This window comes from Periplaneta americana, chromosome 1 (assembly GCF_040183065.1).
Source record: "Periplaneta americana isolate PAMFEO1 chromosome 1, P.americana_PAMFEO1_priV1, whole genome shotgun sequence".
Lineage (NCBI taxonomy): Eukaryota > Metazoa > Arthropoda > Insecta > Blattodea > Blattidae > Periplaneta > Periplaneta americana.
Window position 1 is genome coordinate 196,622,938 of NC_091117.1, and position 19,431 is coordinate 196,642,368.

Genomic DNA, 19,431 nt, shown 5'->3' on the forward strand with positions numbered 1-19,431 from the left:
TCTCAGAATACAGAGTGATTCAGACCACCCGTAAGTCATTTATTTCGGAAACTAGTACATTAAAATTTTCAAGACAAAAATATTTATGACTAAACCACATGTGAACTGTCACTTGAGCTTAGTTTCCTCACTCAGCCCTAACAGGAAGTAGGGTCAGTGGCGTATCACTTTAAAATTTCAAGTGGGAGTCGGGGACAAATAGGGTACCATTTGATAGAGCTCTTCAAAACAAACAACTTTCATAGGATGATTCGGGCCACACGTGTCATTTTTTTCGGAAACTATTGCATTAAAATTTTCGAGACAAAAATATTTATAACTAAGCTACATGTGTGAACTTTCACTTGAGCTTGATTTCGTCAATCAGCCCTAATAGGAACTAGGGTCAGTGGCGTGTCACTTTAAAATTTCAAATGGGACTCGGGTCAAATAGGGTACCATTTAATAGAGCTCTTCAAAACAAACAATTTTCAAAGGACAAGTTTTGATTAATTCATAATCTTTCAATGAAAAAAACATACGAAAAACAATGGGTAATTCGGATCACCCTTAAGTAATTTATTTCGGAAATTAGTGCATTAAAATTTTCGAGACAAAAATATTTATAACTAAGGTACATGTGAATTTTTACTTGAGCTTGATTTCATCAATCAGCCCTAATAGGAAGTAGGGTCAGTGGCGTATCACTTTCAAATTTCAAATGGGACGCGGGTCAAATAGGGTACCATTTGATAGAGCTCTTCAAAACAAACAATTTTCATAGGAAAAGTTTTGATTAATTCCTAATCTTTCAATGAAAAAACATACGAAAATCACTGGGTAATTCCGACCACCCTTAAGTAATTTATTTCGGAAATTATTGCATTAAAATTTTCGAGACAAAAATATTTGTAACTAAGGCACATGTGAACTTTCACTTGAGCTTGATTTCATCTAGTCTTTCAGTAACATAGCAACATTAATTGTCTTGCAACATTTCTCAATATTGATGGCATTGTATTTTTGTACGTTTTCTCATTGAAAGAGTAGGAATTAATAAAAACGTTTCCTATGAAAGTTGTTTGTTTTGAAGAGCTTTATCAAATGGTACCCTATTTGATCCCGACTCCCATTTGAAATTTTAAAGTGATACGCCACTGACCCTACTTCCTGTTATGGCTGATTGTTGAAATCAAGCTCAAGTGAAAGTTCACATGCGGTTATGTTATAAATATTTTTATCTCGAAAATTTTAATGCACTAATTTCCAAAATAAATGATGTTACGGGTGGTGAATCACCCTGTATATATTTTCGTTCACTGCAACGAGATATTTTTGATAAACGAATTATTTGTATATATTGTGTAAAATATAAATATTGATAATTTGTATATTGGTTTTTATTATTATTATTGTTGTTATTATTATTATTATTATTATTATTATTATTATTATTATTATTATTATTATTTCCCTGTAATGTTATAGTAAAATATATGAATATCATAATCTCAGAATATATTATATATAATATACAATATATATTATAGAACGTAACAGTAAACATTGGGAGGCCGGAGGGAAAAAGACCTCTAGGGAGGCGGAGACGTAGATGGGAAGATAATATACAAATGAATTTGAGGGAGGTGGGATATGATGATAGAGAAAGGATTAATTTTGCTCAGGATAGGGACCGATGGCGGGCTTATGTGAGGGCGGCAATGAACCTCCGGGTTTCTTAAAAGCCAGTAAGTAAGTAAACAGTAAACATGATACACATTAACTGTAAATACTCTATATATAATATATTCAATTAATTCATTTAACGAAATCAACTCCGTTACGGTGAACAAAGACATATATATTCTGAGATTATGAAATTCATATCTTTTACTATAACTACCAGTAAAACTTTGTTTATGCTGAGAAAATGTTCTTCCTACGTCACATGACGTCACAGGGACAAAATAATGATAACAAAAATCAATATACGAATTATAAATATTTATATTTTACACAATATATGCAAATAATTCGTTTATTGAAACCTATCCCGTTGCAGTGAACGAAAACATACATTCTGAGGTTATGAAATTCATATCTTTTGCTATAACTGCCAGTAAAACTTTGTTTAAGCTAAGAAAATGTTCTTTCTACGTCACATGGCGTTACAGGAACAATATAATAATAATAACAAAAATCAATATACAAATTATCAATATTTATATTTTACATAATATATGCAAATAATTCGTTTATCAAAACCTATCCCGTTACAGTGAACGAAAACATATATGCTGAGGTTATGAAATGCAAATCTTTTACGAACATCGCAAAAAATTTGTTTAAACTAAGAGAATGTTGTTTCTACGTCAAATGACGTTACAGGGGCATATTTATAATACATTACATCATTATTATTTAATGACCTCATGCGTAGGCTATCTACTTGCAATTCGACCTTGCTTACGCATCCACGTGACGTAACAGTTGTAGCTACCAGACGAAACTACTCGATCTCTGTACGTTTGGGAACGAAAATGTGCTACCTGGTAATAAAAAAAATTGTATTTAAAATTAACACTTTTCATTTATTGCATTGTGATAACTGAAAGCATAAGCTACTGAAAGCAAGAATTTAATATCACAAATATCTCATTGTTTTTTTCTTCACGATTCCTTGTTCTGATTTCTAGATATACTTTAATACTGCTGTGAATGTTATTATGTGCAATTTAACCACATACTTATCCATAATGTTCGTCTTAGACCTCGCTAATTTTATAAATAAATTAATGTCTTGTTAATATTATTAAACTAAGGTTTGTTTTTTAATTATATGAATTACTTTAATATTTATTTTTATTTCTTGAAAAAACTACGGTAGATTTATTTGACACCTTTTAATATCTTTTTTACAGAACGCTACAAATACGTCCATCCCAGATTACATTGATGTTGTAAACGATTTCTGGGTTAGCCCTGGATGTACTTACAAAATAGTCGTAGAGTCCAATCCTCACGATGGAAAGACGAATACATCACTGAAATACACAGTTCCAGGTAAGAACATCTCTACACATTTGAGATAGTTTTGATTTTGCTTTCCTCATAGGACTTCCTACCAATAACATAGGCATACTATTTATGTATCTTCTTTATAGCCAATAAAAGCAAAAGGTTACACTCTAAAAATCGATATTCAATTCCCGCGTTTAGAAGGTGATCTCGAGGCAAGTAACACGAAACAGAGCGACAATATGCTGTTTCACACAAAGGAAAAAGTATTTCCAATTTTAGTTCAGTATATCTTTTGCTCTAGAATATGTCATTAGGAAAGTCCAGGATAACAGAGAGGGTTTGGAATTGAACGAGTTACATCAACTGCTTGCCTATGCGGGTGACGTAAGTATGTTAGGAGAAAATCCACAAACTATTAGGGAAAACACGAGAATTTTACTTCAAGCAGGTAAAGAGATAAGTTTGGAAGCAAGTCCTGAAAAGGCAAAGTATATGTTTATGTCTCGTGACATAATGCGAAACGGAAATATAAAAATTGAAAATGTATCCTTTGAAGAGGTGAAAAAATTTAAATATCGTGCAGAAACAGCAAGAAATATAAATGACACTAGGGAGGAAATTAAACGCAGAATAAATATGCGAAACGCCTGCTATTATTCGGCTGATAAGCTTTTGTCATCCAGTCTGCTTTCAAAAACGCTGAAAGTTAGAATTTATAAAACAATTATATTACGTTTTGTTCTGTATGCTAGTGAAACTTGAACTCTCACTTTGAGAGAGGAACAGAGGTTAAGAGTGTTCGAGAATAAGGTGCTTAGGAAAATATTTGGGACTAAGAGGGGCGAAGTTACAGGAGAATGGAGAAAGTTACACAATGCAGAACTGCACGCATTGTATTCTTCACCTGACATAATTAGGAACGTTAAATCTAAACGTTTGAGATGGGTAGAGTATGTAGCACGTACCGGCGAATCTAGAAATGCATATAGAGTGTTAGTTGGGAGGCCGGAGGGAAAATACCTTTGAGGAGGCCGAGACGTAGATGAGGAGATAATATTAAAATGGACTTGAGGGAAGTGGGATATGATGGTAGAGACTGGATTAATCTTGCTCAGGATAGCGACCGATGGCGGGCTTATGTGAGGTCGGCAATGAAAATCTGGGTTTTCTGAAAACCATTTGTAAGTAAGTAATATCTTTGGATCACATCATGCAATATTCTAGTCTACAAAAACAGTTAATTATATTAATGCGGACTGTGGATGAAACTTCAGATTTCCATGGAGACAACGACAATTATCTTGTGTTTTGAGAGTCTTCTCACTTTTCATACAGTAAAACAACAAAAATAGATAATTGAGACTAGATAATATGAAGGAACTTCGGGGGTTCAGTATTTCTGGAAGATCATATTTGTACAAAACACATCAAGCTGATGGAAAATAAAAGTAAATTATATTCTGATGCATTTAATAAATTATATTTACTCCGTTTTTAAGCACCATTTATATTTATATTGAGCCACTGGCGTGGCTCAGTCGGTTAAGGCGCTTGCCTGCCGGTCTGAAGTTGCATTAGGCGCGGTTTCGATCCCCGCTTTGGCTGATTACCTGGTTGGTTTTTTTCCGAGGTTTTTCCCAACCATAATGTGAATGCAAGGTAATCTATGGCGAATCCTCGGCCTCATCTCGCCAAATACCATCTCGCTATCACCAATCTCATCGACGCTAATTAACCAAGTAGTAGATACAGCGTCGTTAAATAACCAACTAAAATAAATATTTATATTGTAGGAATATTAGAAAATAACTGGAAAATAACAACGCATGATGTCAATGTAATAATTAATTAGGTTTACGTGTTAATTTTCGTGTCATTAACTGCAAATAATAGACCTTTATAGTGCTATATTATTTATATAATTGCAACAAAATAGCCTATGTCATGCAATTATTTGGTACGAATTCAGTGTCATCATTAGATTTTACTGTTCTTGGTAGAATTAACGTCCCTGTATTATTTTTAATTTCTCTTTCCTTCTACCAGTATGCCTTCTCCAAGATTTCTGGAGTTGAATATTCCCAGTAGACTGTGTAATTTCCTTGAGGCGATGCGATATGAAAATAAGACTAAGTAAGAAGAATAACTTTGGCCGTAGATATTTTCACAAGTGATTTACAATGTACAAGAGGATGCACGTTTAAGCAAATATGGCTGGCTAAACTATAAATGAGAATAACATAGTATATATTTACACACCAGATGATAGAAAACACACCGTACTTGGTTGATAGTTACAAATACAATTTGGTTTCGTGTTAGAAAACATATAACAATGAACGAAATATAGTGGACTCTCCTAAGTTCGACAGAACAGAAGTGAAAGTTCTGTCCAATAAGGGTAGTGGGTGTGGCAGGTGAAATGAATACAAATTCTTATTGGTTATCCATCAACGAATACAGTACTGTACTTGCATTTCCTGACCGCCCCGAGACTTGTGTATGCTCTTCTAGTACCACAGTGGGTTTCGACAGTTTCGTTTCACAAACGGCACAATTATCAAATAGAAAAAGAGGAGTTCATTAATTTAAAATCGGTGATCAATATGGATGTCCTAATCAATAAAATATTTTGTTTTCCTTTAACAAAATTATCACTACAAGACATAGAACCAATTCCCATCCAAATGGCAAACCCATTTCTTAGTGCCCGTATAGGGGCGTGTCTAATTCTCCTACGTAAGCAGCCGAACTATGGGATGTCGAACTTAAGAGCTTCCACTGTATTTGCTTTTGGTAACAAAAAATTGTTTCATCAATAAAATTCACAGTTTGCAATAAATAAAACCGGAACTATGACCAGAGTTATAGCCGCAACGCTGTTATTCCCGGCGTGACTCCTCCTCTTTGCTTACGTCTTAGGAAGTCAAGTCTCTATAAAGTCTAGGTAGGTAGTATCGTTCGCCATTTTTGTTCTTTCGTTGCCGAGCTACCAGACGAGGGATCTATTTGCCACACCGTTAAACATTATCATATCGTAGCTCCTATGATAATAAATCAAACGCACTGTAATTGTGCAAATAATTGAGCGGCAATTAACGTCCTTGTGTGCTTTCTGCGAACGCCAACGAAAGAGCCAAAATGGCGGATGATTATGTTAAGTATTTATCCAGTCTTAGGAAATGCATGACGTGTTCTTCAGCGAATCACAAGACGCACACGTTTAAATGTAGCCGACCTGCAACGTGATTGGCTGCCGGAAATTAGAGCGACGGGACTAAACCTAGTGATTTTCTCTATAATCTACTTCAGTTTGAGTTGGCTAGGTAGAAGCAAAAATCGGAAACAAAAAAATGATTCAAGGTGCACTACACTCAAGGTACAACACTTCTACTAATCAACAAATCAATCTATGGGGTAGGGTAGATGAAAAGGAATATTCATTATTGCAAGTCGAGTGGTATTCTGTTATATCGGCGGTAGGGGACATACGCAGACTTAGTCGGAATACTACAATCGAACAATACAAATTCTTTCGACAATAAGCCTAATTAATTTTTTTTTAAATTGCTTTTCCTTCCTTAAGGTGATACTTAACCATTCGTTTGTCAGTTTAACTTAGCTACTTTCCCACTTTCAGCGGCTTCCTATTCTCAGAGTGTACGAAGTCTGTCTTTCAAGCAGTTCACACCGCTCCCTACAGCTAGCGTCATGTCATTTCTTGGTCTTCTCCGTCGTCTCCTGTCTGAAAGCGACCAGTTGATCATTGATCGTATGTTGGGGCCATCGTTTTTCTCCTATTCACGTGACATGACCGTACTACGTGAATGCTATAGCTTAAATTCTTTCTGTGACAGGTTCTTCCTCGTCCATCTCCGATCTTATAAAACGTTTGTGAGGTTGTCCACCCATACGGATGTAGTGGTTCGTAGCTGAAAATCCATTTCCGAAACTTCAATACGTGAGGAATAACTACTCCGGTGCACTTTCAGAATGCTTTCAACTATTGCATTGAAGAGTTTAGTTTAGAATGCCTTCCACCAGGGGCGGCTTTCGAAGGGGGGCTGCGGAGCTGCAGCACCCCCAGACATTTGTGGTTATTGTCTCGTTTTATGTTGTGAAATACATTTATTATACAGTCTCTATTTAGCGGCTCGAATTTTTTTTTTTTTTAATTTCGCTCTCATTGACATGCACGCAATCGTTAGTGAAGTCACTTCCTCCCCTGGTGCTGCCAGAGCGAAACCAGAGACAAGTATTATAGGGTGAAGTCACTTCCTCCTCTGGAGCTGCCAGTCTCGTCTCGGATGCTTTGCGCGTTAGTTTTACCCCATCCCCCTGCTGCCCCTTGCCGTGAATCCAGAGTTTCCAGGCGCTGCAAAATTTGCAGCAGTTTGTCAGTAGCGCGCAGTTTTAAATACATTTTCTTTAACGTTGTGAGTATAACAAGTGCAACAATGTTTAATTCTGTACAATATTTACAGTCTATTCAGTTCAGTACCTTAACAATTCAGGAGAAATGTGAAATTAAGTGGCCATCAGTTGAATCGCATAACGGAAAGAGCCGCTAAACAAAATAGCCTACAAAGCTCGCATATTTTTTGCTAATGTATCCAGTATCCCTGCTTTCTTCTTTCGATCTCCACACAGTATATATAGTCGGGGGCACCGATTTTGGCAGATGACCTCAGTGACATTTCCAGTAGGCGAGCCAATGTTTTGTGAGAACTACAAGAATGAATTGCGATAAGGCTGCCTGTCCTTGTTTATATGTTTCTTCTATCTGAGAACTTGCAGGCCTCATTTTCAGAAGTTGTGGAACTACTACGCATAGCTGTCACCATATCAATGACAACTTCCGAACCAGAACGTTGCTTTTTGTGTTTGAAGAGAGTAAAATCCTATCTTAGAAATACGATGAGAGAAGAGAGACTGACCGCATTAGCTATGTTTTCCATTGTAAAGCTTATGTTAAACGACATATCGGATTTTAACAAGAAGATGATTCAAAGGTTTGCAATCTACAAGACAAGGCGCATGGAACTAATCTTTAAATAAAGTAAGTTGTTTGGTTTATTTTTGTATGCAGCCCCCCTTAATTCAATACCCACGAGCCGCCACTGCCTTCCACTATCAGTAGTTTCAATTTTCATTGTTCTCGTCTTCCCATTGATCGTTTTGGAGATATCGTGTTCTCATTATTGCTCTTGTTTCGCTTCCACATAATTCTGGAGCGGCCATTTTTTTCTTCCAGTTGGGGACTGTTCAAAACTTCTTTCGTCCTGTGACATTGAAGAGCGTGACATTGCATGCGTTCCCATATAGGATATTGGCCTAAATTTCACGATAAAATTTCTCCCTTAATGAGGACTCAACCAGCGCTCATCCCGTTTTGCTAGATCTAGGCATAACGCATTAGTCCATGCAACTATGGCGTGGGACAGGTTTTATTTGGTAATTGTAACAGTACCACAATTTTATATCAGGAATGTATTGGTATTAATAAGCAGTAGGACAAAATGTTTATAAAAACCCTCTGAGTGTTGTCAAATACGAATTTGTTAAATATTTTTTACGTATTTACATTTGAGTTCAAACTTGTGCACAATTTTTAAAACGGCAATTTTCATTTTAACTACAGTACTGATGAAAACCTACACATAAATTTATAAAAGAGCACATTCCGCGAAACCACTGGACGAAATACATGCGTTTAAGCAAATCAATATGTTTTAACCGTGAATTATATGGCACTTTACATATATTAGGGACTGTAATGTGATATACATGTAAATGCATACTGCTAATTGTATTAATAAAAGAGTTTTTGATTTCAAAAGTTAATTATACAGAAATATCATGCATTAGTTACTCTATTGCACACGTTTCCTCATTATGCATTTTACACAGTCACCAAAGAAACGATTATTTTATATTATCATTCTGTTAAATGAATTCTGCTGAGCACTATCCTAACATATTCTTCATTCCATCATTTAAAATGGAACCAACACATTAATTACCTTTGTAATAAATTACGTAAAATAGTATATTATTTTGTTTTATTGAGGAATTACTTGTCAAAAAGCACAATATACTTAACTTTATTTCAATCGGTAATTACGTATGGAATTATAGGATGGGGTAGCTCATTTAAATCCAATTTTAATCCACTTTATTTATTATAGAAGAAAATAATTAAAATATGTCTTCATAAACCTATTGATTTTCCATCTCAAAATTTGTTTTTATACTTTAATGTACTTAACGTAAAACACATTTATTATATTGTATTAATAAAATTCATACATAAAAATCGAAATAATTTTGAATTGTATTCTCATAGTTATGAAACGAAAGGTATGAATTCTTTAAGACTGTTTGAACCAAAATGCAACACTGTTACAGTATTTAATCATAGTAGTAATTTAGGCCCAAGAATATATAACAAATTTATATTTAAACATCATAATCTTGTCAATTCTAATAGTTTTAGTATTAAATTAAAAAAGTTATGTATTGATTTTATAAAAATTGAAAAATTGTAAATTTAAATGTATATACTATAATTGCACAGTAGACATAAGACAAATTGTATTGTATAATTATTAATTTCAATTCAGGAATCCGCCCCTGAGCACGAGTTCTCCTCTTTCAGGGGCGAGCTAAAGTTTTTTCTGTATATATTATATGTTATGTTATAATTATTAGCAAAATAAATAAATAAATTCCACCACAATTTTGTAATTAATCCTGTAAAAATTGTAATAGAATACCATCAAAATGATGTTTTTAGTTCAAGAAAATAAAATTGCTTGTCTCTTCCTCTTCCCACCATGTATTAGGCCTAATGGTCTGTTTCGGTCTCACTCCAATGTTTCGGGGGAGGCCGAAAGATCTTTTCTCTAAAGAACCGTATTTTATTACTTGACGTGGTTTTCTTGTAGGTGGCGTTCTGAATACATGGGATTTTCATTTCTGTCTATAATTTTTAACTTTCTCTAAAACAGGGACAATCTTTAATTGAGGATGTAACTGCAATAAGGAACCATACTCCAAAATGCTGTTGTGAGATATACAGAGTTGAAATTTTTAAAGTAGTGCACTAAATGTTTATGTTAGTTAATTAGTTAGGATACAATTAATTATGATACTTAATCACTCATTTAAAGTTTGTGTGACTGCAACCTGTGTATATTTTTGTGTGGCTTTACTTTGTTTATAGTGTTTTCTCTCTCTCTCTCTCTCTCTCTCTCTCTCTATTTCTTGTGTAGCTTTACTTTGTACATAGTATATTTTTTTCTGTTTATTTCTATTATTGTATTTGTATTCCTGGTGTTGTGGAAGAGAAGGCCTGATGGCCTTAACTACACCAGAATAAATGAATGAATGAATGAATGAATGAATGAATAAATTAATGAATGAATAAATGAATGAATGAATAAATGAATGAATGAATAAATGAATAAATGAATGAATGAATAAATGAATAAATAAATGAATAAATAAATAAATAAATAAATTAATAAGTGAATAAATGAAAAAATGAATAAATAAATAAATTAATTAATTAATAAGTGAATAAATGAATAAATGAATAAATGAATAAATGAATAAATAAATGAATAAATAAATGAATAAATAAATAAATTAATTAATTAATAAGTGAATAAATGAATAAATGAATAAATGAATAAATGAATAAATAAATAAATAAATTAATTAATTAATTAATTAATTAATGCACTAACCAATGAATATGAAACTGCTGGATAAGAAGTATTGTGTTTTTTACATAATTTAACAGAAAAACTAAAAGAATTTTAATCCAATGTCATATATTTGAAGAGTAATGTATAAAAGTAATGCATGTTAAAGGCCCCTTTACTGGAGAACGTACTTTCAATTAAAAAATAAATATAAGCTGTGTGCAGTCTTTGTAAAAATTTATTATTGTTTATATGTTTATATAATATACAGCAATATTATTAATAATAATAGTTAATATTTTTAGAACTTGAGATATTTTCCACATAATATAGCAAATAAAGAATATTTCGAAAACTTCAATGTACGTCTTTTACATGTTTCGACCTATTTATGGGTCATCTTCAGAACTGGTATATTTGTGTATTAAATGACTTGTATTGTCTTGATTATACATCTTGATTACACTACTGAAGATGACCCATAAATAGGTCGAAACATGTAAACGAGGTACGTTGAAGTTTAACACAAGAAAGTCTTATCATACATATTCCGAAGTGATACAGTGTTAAAAGTTGTGTAATCAAGATGTATATTTCGAAAAATTAGGAATGTTTTCAAAACAAAATAACGAATCATAAATATTTAGAACTTGTGACATTTATTCCACACAAAATAACAAATGACGAACATTTTGAAAAGTTGAAAATATTTTCAAACAATTCATTCATTCATCCATTCATTCATTCATTCATTCATTCATTCATTCATTCATTCATTCATTCATTTTATTCCATAGATCTTACATGAGCAATGAAGCTTTAAGATGCGGAACAAGTCAAAATTTTACAATATTACAATTACAATTTTTACAAATTTTTACAATTAAGTAATTTTCTACAATTTTTACAATTTTGTGCAATTTTTTACAATATTTTGGCGAAATGTAGTGAGATGAGGTGAGGTCCAAGGATTCGCCAAAAGATTACCCGGAATTTGCTTTTTGGTTGGGAAAAATCTCGGAAAAACCCAACCAGGTAATCACATCAAAGGGGGATAATCAAATCATGCCGAGGTTTCGCAAAATAAGGAATAGAAGTTTATCGAACAAGGTAACACATCATGAACATGCTGAGTAGTAAAATTTTTCAAACGAGGTAGAACATTATTTTTGTTCATTCCACATCCATATTTTCCACACGATTTCCCTCCTCATCTCTGCCATCACCTTCGCTCTCCTCTTTATCTTCCGTAGTCTCAGAAGATTGGAAAAGAGAATCATATATATATATTTTTTCGTTGTTGATAACTCTATAGCATCTACTAGTTGCTTTATGGTTGTGTTAACAGATGGAGTTATTTGTCAACAATGTGACAGCGACAGTCCTGATGTATGTTTATATTTGTGATGACTGGTTAATTAATACTAACCCGGCACACTCACATTCATACAAATTTCCAGTCTCTAGACACCCAGGGAATTCTTCTTCAAGAAAAATTCACCGAGAGCCTAGCCCGGGAATCGAACCCGGGACCTCTTGATCTGGAAGCCAGCATGCTGACCAACAGCAGTCTCATAAAATTAGCGCCTTTCCTCTTTTACATATTGAAATGATTCTCTGACATCTTTAACTTTACTTTTCTCCAGTGGAACTCGAGACGCTGATTGAAGATCCAGTCTTAGAGGCCAGTTTTTCATGTATGAACATGTTCTATAGATAAAGGGCCTATTACATATATTCAAATAAACAGGTTTTCCAGCGTTACTGTTCAAAATTTCACAACGAAACTTTGTGCGTATAACAAAGAAGCTATGGACAATCGATTTATGCATTCTCCAGAAAAAGGACCTATGGTGCTATGGGCTCTTATTGCAGCTGTGGTCTCAATTTTTTCAAGATATCAATTTTTTTTCTTCTCCAATTTAGCATGACTCGCAGTTCCACAAATTCCATTTAATTCGCAGTGATTCGGTGGTCGTCACATTTACGTATGGTCCAAACTTTCACTTCCATACATGGGAACAGGTCTCGTCAATGTTTGTATATTTTTGGGCAAGGGAAAGTTTGAATAAAACGGTACGAAAGGACGTATTTCAACCAATCATGGCTGCTTATCGCACAATTTTATCGCGTCCCTACCTAGCCTTTGTTTAATTTTATCGCGTCCCTAGCATTTGTTTAATTTTATCCTAGCATTTGTTTCTTTGTTTGCCAACATTTGAAACTGCGCTGGTCTGGACGTCAAAAAATATATATAAAATTACAAATCACTCCAGTCGATGCACAGCAGTTTCAAATATGACTCGCATTGGTATTCTAGAACAAGAATTAATAAAAATCACTGATAATATATATGCATCTTCTGAAATCCGATTTACAAATAAATGAAGAGCACCATTCGGAAATCCTGAATAAGTTGAATGCACCATGTAGGCCTAAATCAACGAGTTCCACTTCTATTACGCACACGTCCAATATAACATCAATTGAACCACCAACTACATTCAAATTTGAAAATTGTACATTCAATAATTATTCCTTTTAAAATTATTCATTCGGAAATCCTGAATAAGTTGAATACACCATGTAGGCCTAAATCAACGAGTTCATTTCTATTACGCACACGTCCAATATAACATCAATTGAACCACCAACCACATTCAAATTTGAAAATTGTACATTCAATAATTATTCCTTTTAAAATTATTCATGTTTATTTTTTATGTCATCGTCGTTAATTAAAACTTTTCTAACACTTTTGTACAGTATATTAGTTAGGTTATGTTATAGCTTCTGCTATATGATATTATGGATAGTCACGTATCAGAGATTGTTTAATATTAAGATTTATTGAAAATCATCTGTCAAGTGACGTTGATTACTGGGATTCGAATAATTGAAGTGGAATGTTGCATTTTAATACAAATGAAACTGAATCAACAATGCCTTCTTGACTAGTAACAGTCCACAGAGTTCAATGATGATTCCATAGTTGGCACAACGGATACCGGTAACAAGAAAACATAATCATAAAACACTACTGCCATGTAGCGTAATGTTGAGATGGTACAATAATAATAATAATAATAATAATAATAATAATAATAATAATAATAATAATACTTATTTGTCAGAAACCAGTGTACAAGGCCTGGATATGACATCGTCAGGTTCGATAGTTGATACATTTGAAGACAGTTGTATTTTCATAAGCCAATTAATATTTTATCGTGTTTCACTCCCAGATTTATCGATAAAATCAAAACTTCTAGTGAGATTACTGTTGATAATTTTTTTTCATTTCATAACATATCTAGACAGCGGGATTTAGGAAAAATAGTAATATGCGTTACAAGAGCGGTATGTTGAAGTTTTCATGTTCGAGGAAAAGTTTGAAAAAGCGAAACGTAGTTGAGTTTTTTTAATTTCCGAGAATTGAAAGAAAACATACCGCTCGTGTATCGTACATTATTTTGTGCGAAGATCGTTTATTACATACCTGAAAGAGGAACTTCTAATTAGTTGCAATGAAATCTCCATCTTGGTTTCTGTTCAATGACGGCAAATTTGCAAAAAAAAATATCTATCTTCAACATTGTTGCTTTAAAATGTTTTCTGTGCTTACTATTCTCCAGCAGGCCGTGTTATACGTCTGTCTTTTTTTTCCCCCAGTCTATGATGAGTCTGGGATATTGTTGATTTTTTCACGGCTTCCTTAATGTTACTTGCATCACGAATGCAGTAACTTTAGTGGAGTTGTAGAGTTTACTTAATTTTTGCAAATATTTAAAAACAATAATTAACAGTGCAATTTAGGTGAAATTGCAGTGGTAAGTTTCCAATTTATAATTATTACTATATTTAACGTCTTTAAAAATAATATGTTAAAAGCCTAAAGCAGTAAAATCAATATGTCACTTAAGCGGTAAGAAGAGGGAAATTGTTATGTGTGTTAGGTTGGGAATACTGAATGTGGAATTTTAGACTTTCCGCGGATTGGTTTTGTGCGGAAACCAAGCAAATACGCACGATCTCGCACAAACATAGTTTCCCCTTGATATAGGCCTATAAAGTTGTGAGATTTAATATTTAGGTTTTTCATGAATGTATACTTCTAAATAAAGAAGTTTTGTAGTGTCTAAAAATCCATATTTCGACGTTAGTGCCTATTTTTGCATTGTTTTTTGCAACTATTTTTTTTGCGTCATTTATTGTTACTGTCTACTGATTTCCTCAACAGCCGGTACTGGCTAAGTTCCAGACCGGATAGCAACGCATTCCTTTTTCACACAATCGGAAAGTTCAATAAAATGAGCGACACAATACGGAAGTACCTGGAGGCCGCCCCTTTTTATTCAATCCTAAAATTCCAACTTTGATGGGAATAGCAACTGCACATTTCCTACTCTACTACAAACCAGTTCGTTTTTTAACATCTGAGCGGTAGGAATTTTTTTATACTGCGTAATGGCGAAAATTAAATCGTCTAAAGAATCATTAATTCGTCAGTGGCTAAACGAATTCCTTCATTACTCAATGGGTGAGTTTCCAAGTCTACAACAAGTAGTAGTTTATAAAACACACTTTCAAATTTTATACGTTAATAGTACATTATGCAACGAGCCTATAATGAAGGTAATTAAGAAGTGAGTATGGATATTTATGAAACGAGCGCATACGACTTTTTATGCTCGACCATATTTCTAACTTGATATTATTAATTTTTTAGCAATGTCCCGTATGTTGTGAGATGTGCGCAGACGCGAAAGTATTGATTTATTGTCCACATTGACCTTGCTAGGCCATAAGAACCTACAGAGATAACATTGAAATTAAATTAGACATTGAAAAACGAGATGACAAATTGAATTTATTTGAATATTATTTACAATTAACGCTAATTATTATAGTAACAGAACATAACCTTCTGCGACAGTATTGGATTTCCAGCATCCGTGACTTTTCGTTAATTCTGTTAGGCCACCAATTCCTTACACCGGCACAACAGTATACAGCCTATTGTGCCACAGTGTTTTTCTATCGAATTTCATTGGTAATTCCTGCTAGAATCTCTTGAAATGATTTCTTAAACATGCGAAAATACGGAAAAAAAGCTTTTGTATCGTCCTGATGTAAATAAGCAACTAAAATACTGTATGAAATAGTCCTCGATTCTGTATTTCCAAAACTAATCGATGGACCTGCACTATTCTATTATGTCTATTCTTTCTCCATATGAGCAAAATTTCCAAAAGTATACCTATTTCATTCTATGTCCATGTTCACTGGAAGATTGAAATATTCTCTATAAAAATTTAGTGTATTAAGCAGCGCCACTAACGCGACACTGAAGTGGCCTCGTCTGAAGGGATCCTTATAACACACAAAGGCTGTTAATAGCACATTACTGTGGAATCCCGGCCACCAAGTCACTCAACTGAGTGCGCTCCTTGTATAATGGCAGTTGACTTAATATAAAATGCCCAACTTGGAGTCAGAATACAAAGGGAAAAACACTGGAGGAGAGGGATTTGATGCGGTTCTGTGGATTGGATTTCGACGTAGCTCAATGGTGAGAGCGCTTGGTACGTAAAACCAAGGACCCGGGTTAGATCTCTGGCGCCGGAGCGAATTTTTCTCCTCCAATATTAATTGTATTCTCTAGAGGCCCGCTCCCACTTAGCGGAATCGAATCTAATCGAAAAGAAACGAAAAGTATGTTGCCGCTCACATCTAGTGGAATCGAACCGAACAGTATTTTTGTATTTTGTGTTTTGTCATAAAAAAAAACTATAATTCTGCACAATATTTATTAATTTTTCTTCAATCATATTAAATTGTGGTTTTTGTATACGTACTATTTCGGCAATAACCTTCAATAGTAAACAAATTAAGCCGCAAAGAATGGATGTGGGTTTTTTTTTTTCATGAAGGTTTACGAGAACTTACGATCATATCCGAAACAAGAAATTCTGTTCCGGTAGTGGAATAAATATTCTAGCTCATGAATTCTATTCTGTTCGATTCGCTTCGATTCGATTCGACGCGCCGCTTTCTGCTATCTTCCAATTAAATACATTGCGGAGAGAAATTCTGTTCGATTCGATTCTGTTAAGTGGGAGCGGGCTTCCAGTTTTACCAACAGTGGTCAATGAGCTTCTAACATTAATACCACATAAAAAAATAAAAATTATTTTGACGCAAGAAAAAATATCCCCGTCCACAATATTGCGAACCCTTAGAATGAGCTCCGGAGGCCCCACTTTGAGAAGCACTGTAGTACAGGAATATATTTAGCAGTTACAAAGAAATTTTCAATGAATTCTATTTTGACACTGAAAGTAAATAACTATTGAATTAACGTTAATTTAGAATAATTATGTTCCCATCGGTAGCAAGTAGCAATATCACTCACACTGCTAGGTAAATTGAATAACATTTTTACATCTGTAGTATCTTCCATAATTTAGAATAAATATGCTCCCATAGGTAGCAAGTAGTAATATCACTTACACTGCTAGGTAAGTTGAGTAATATTTTTAACATCTGTAGTATCTTCCATAATTTAGAATAATTATGTTCCCATAGGTAGCAAATAGTATCACTCACACTGCTAGGTCAGTTGAGTAACATTTTTAACATCTGTAGTATCTTCCATAATTTAGAATAATTATGTTCCCATAGGTAGCAAGTAGTAGCTAATATCACTCACACTGCTAGGTAAGTTGAGTAATATTTTTAACATCTGTAGTATCTTCCATAATTTAGAATAATTATGTTCCCGTAGGTAGCAAATAGTAATATCACTCACACTGCTAGGTCAGTTGAGTAACATTTTTAACATCTGTAGTATCTTCCATAATTTAGAATAATTATGTTCCCATAGGTAGCAAGTAGTAATATCACTCACACTGCTAGGTAAGTTGAGTAATATTTTTAACATCTGTAGTATCTTCCATAATTTAGAATAATTATGTTCCCATAGGTAGCAAATAGTAATATCACTCACACTGCTAGGTCAGTTGAGTAATATTTTTAACATCTGTAGTATCTTCCATAATTTAGAATAATTATGTTCCCATAGGTAGCAAGTAGTAGCTAATATCACTCACACTGCTAGGTAAGTTGAGTAATATTTTTAACATCTGTAGTATCTTCCATCATTTAGAATAATTATGTTCCCATAGGTAGCAAATAGTAATATCACTCACACTGCTAGGTCAGTTGAGTAACATTTTTAACATCTGTAATATCTTCCATAATTTAGAATAATTATGTTCCCATAGGTAGCAAGTAGTAATATCACTCACACTGCTAGGTAAGTTGAGTAATATTTTTAACATCTGTAGTATCTTCCATAATTTAGAATAATTATGTTCCCATAGGTAGCAAGTAATAATATCACTCACACTGCTAGGTAAGTTGAGTAACATTTGTAACATCTGTAGTATCTTCCACCTGCTATGTTATCTTTATCACAATTGAATCACGCATTAGATTTTTGTAGATGTGCTTACTTTACTTTTATTTGATATAAATGCGTGCATACACACATAGCTACGTACTTGCGCGTCTGGCTGTTTAGATTTCTGTCTGAATAACAGCTACAGTAGGCTACTCAGAATAGCCCTATATAGAGAAATTAACACAATTACGAGTACGTTAGTATCCACGGCCTGATTGCCGTAGGTCGAGAATAAACCGGGCACATGCATTCAGTCGAAGTATGGAGTCTGCAAGTGTTTCTATAATATTTGTAGTTTAAATTGTTTTAGCAAACGTGTACAGTGCTAAAGTTTTAGATAAAACCACTAACTAATTTAATTACCTACTGAGTAATTGTATGTCTCTACGTCCTAACTAAATAAATCCGATTAAGTTTAGGAGAGACACGTCTCTTGAGGACCTGCATGTTGTTTTACGTATTTCTGTGTTAACAAAGGGACAGCACGAAATTCAATCACATACGTTTAAGAGTATGGTACACTTCGAGTTGGGTTATATCAAATTATATCTGCGGGAAAGGACACTGTAACAACCCCTTTGCTCGTTCATAAAATATTTTCAGAGGAATTGAATTTTCTACTAGATGTGTCTACACGAGTCTGTTTTAAGCGACGAACAGTTAGGTAGATGGACAGTCTTTAAAGTGTTTCACAACCTGTAGGAAATACACGTAACATAAGAACAATACTCTTTTACTAAAATGCTTTATTTCTCTCTTAATGAAGGGTGTCGCTTTTGAATTAGAAAACAAAACGAATTCGCCTCTTAATAAAAATATTTCGAGATACTGGCGCAAATGTGAAAGAAGGGAAGGACACTAGACCAATGAACAATATTGTAAGGGATAAAGGATTCTGCTTAAAGTACTGGATAACAAAGAAAATATCCAGTAATGAAGTGACAAGAGATTCTAAGATTTCCCAATCATCTGATGAAACGTCTATAAGCTAATCGCATTACTGAAGTAATAAAATGCAATAAATGTTTCTTCAACACTTTTCATTTTTTTTTTTTGTTTTGTTTTGAATGCTGTAGAGATAAGATACGTTCTCTTAAGGAGACACTCCACCAAAAATGACAACACTACACTGTAATTTATTTTATTTGATATTCCTGTGGTATTATGACTAATCTGATATGTATAGTTTTCCTCACTTTACAAGAGAGCAGTTTTAAAGTTGATTCTTACGGAAAAAAGTCAGGTATAGCCTACGGT

General features: G+C 33.7%; 1 protein-coding gene across 2 annotated transcripts in view; it reads left to right on the forward strand.

Moving 5' to 3' along the window:
* LOC138706270 (fibroblast growth factor receptor 2) overlaps positions 1-19,431 on the forward strand; it is a 526,650-nt gene that overhangs the window by 404,156 nt on the left and 103,063 nt on the right. For both annotated transcript variants that reach the window (XM_069835373.1, XM_069835366.1), the window contains exon 5: positions 2,901-3,042. In XM_069835373.1, coding sequence (XP_069691474.1) covers positions 2,901-3,042 — 142 coding nt within the window. The remainder of the gene's footprint in view (positions 1-2,900; positions 3,043-19,431) is intronic.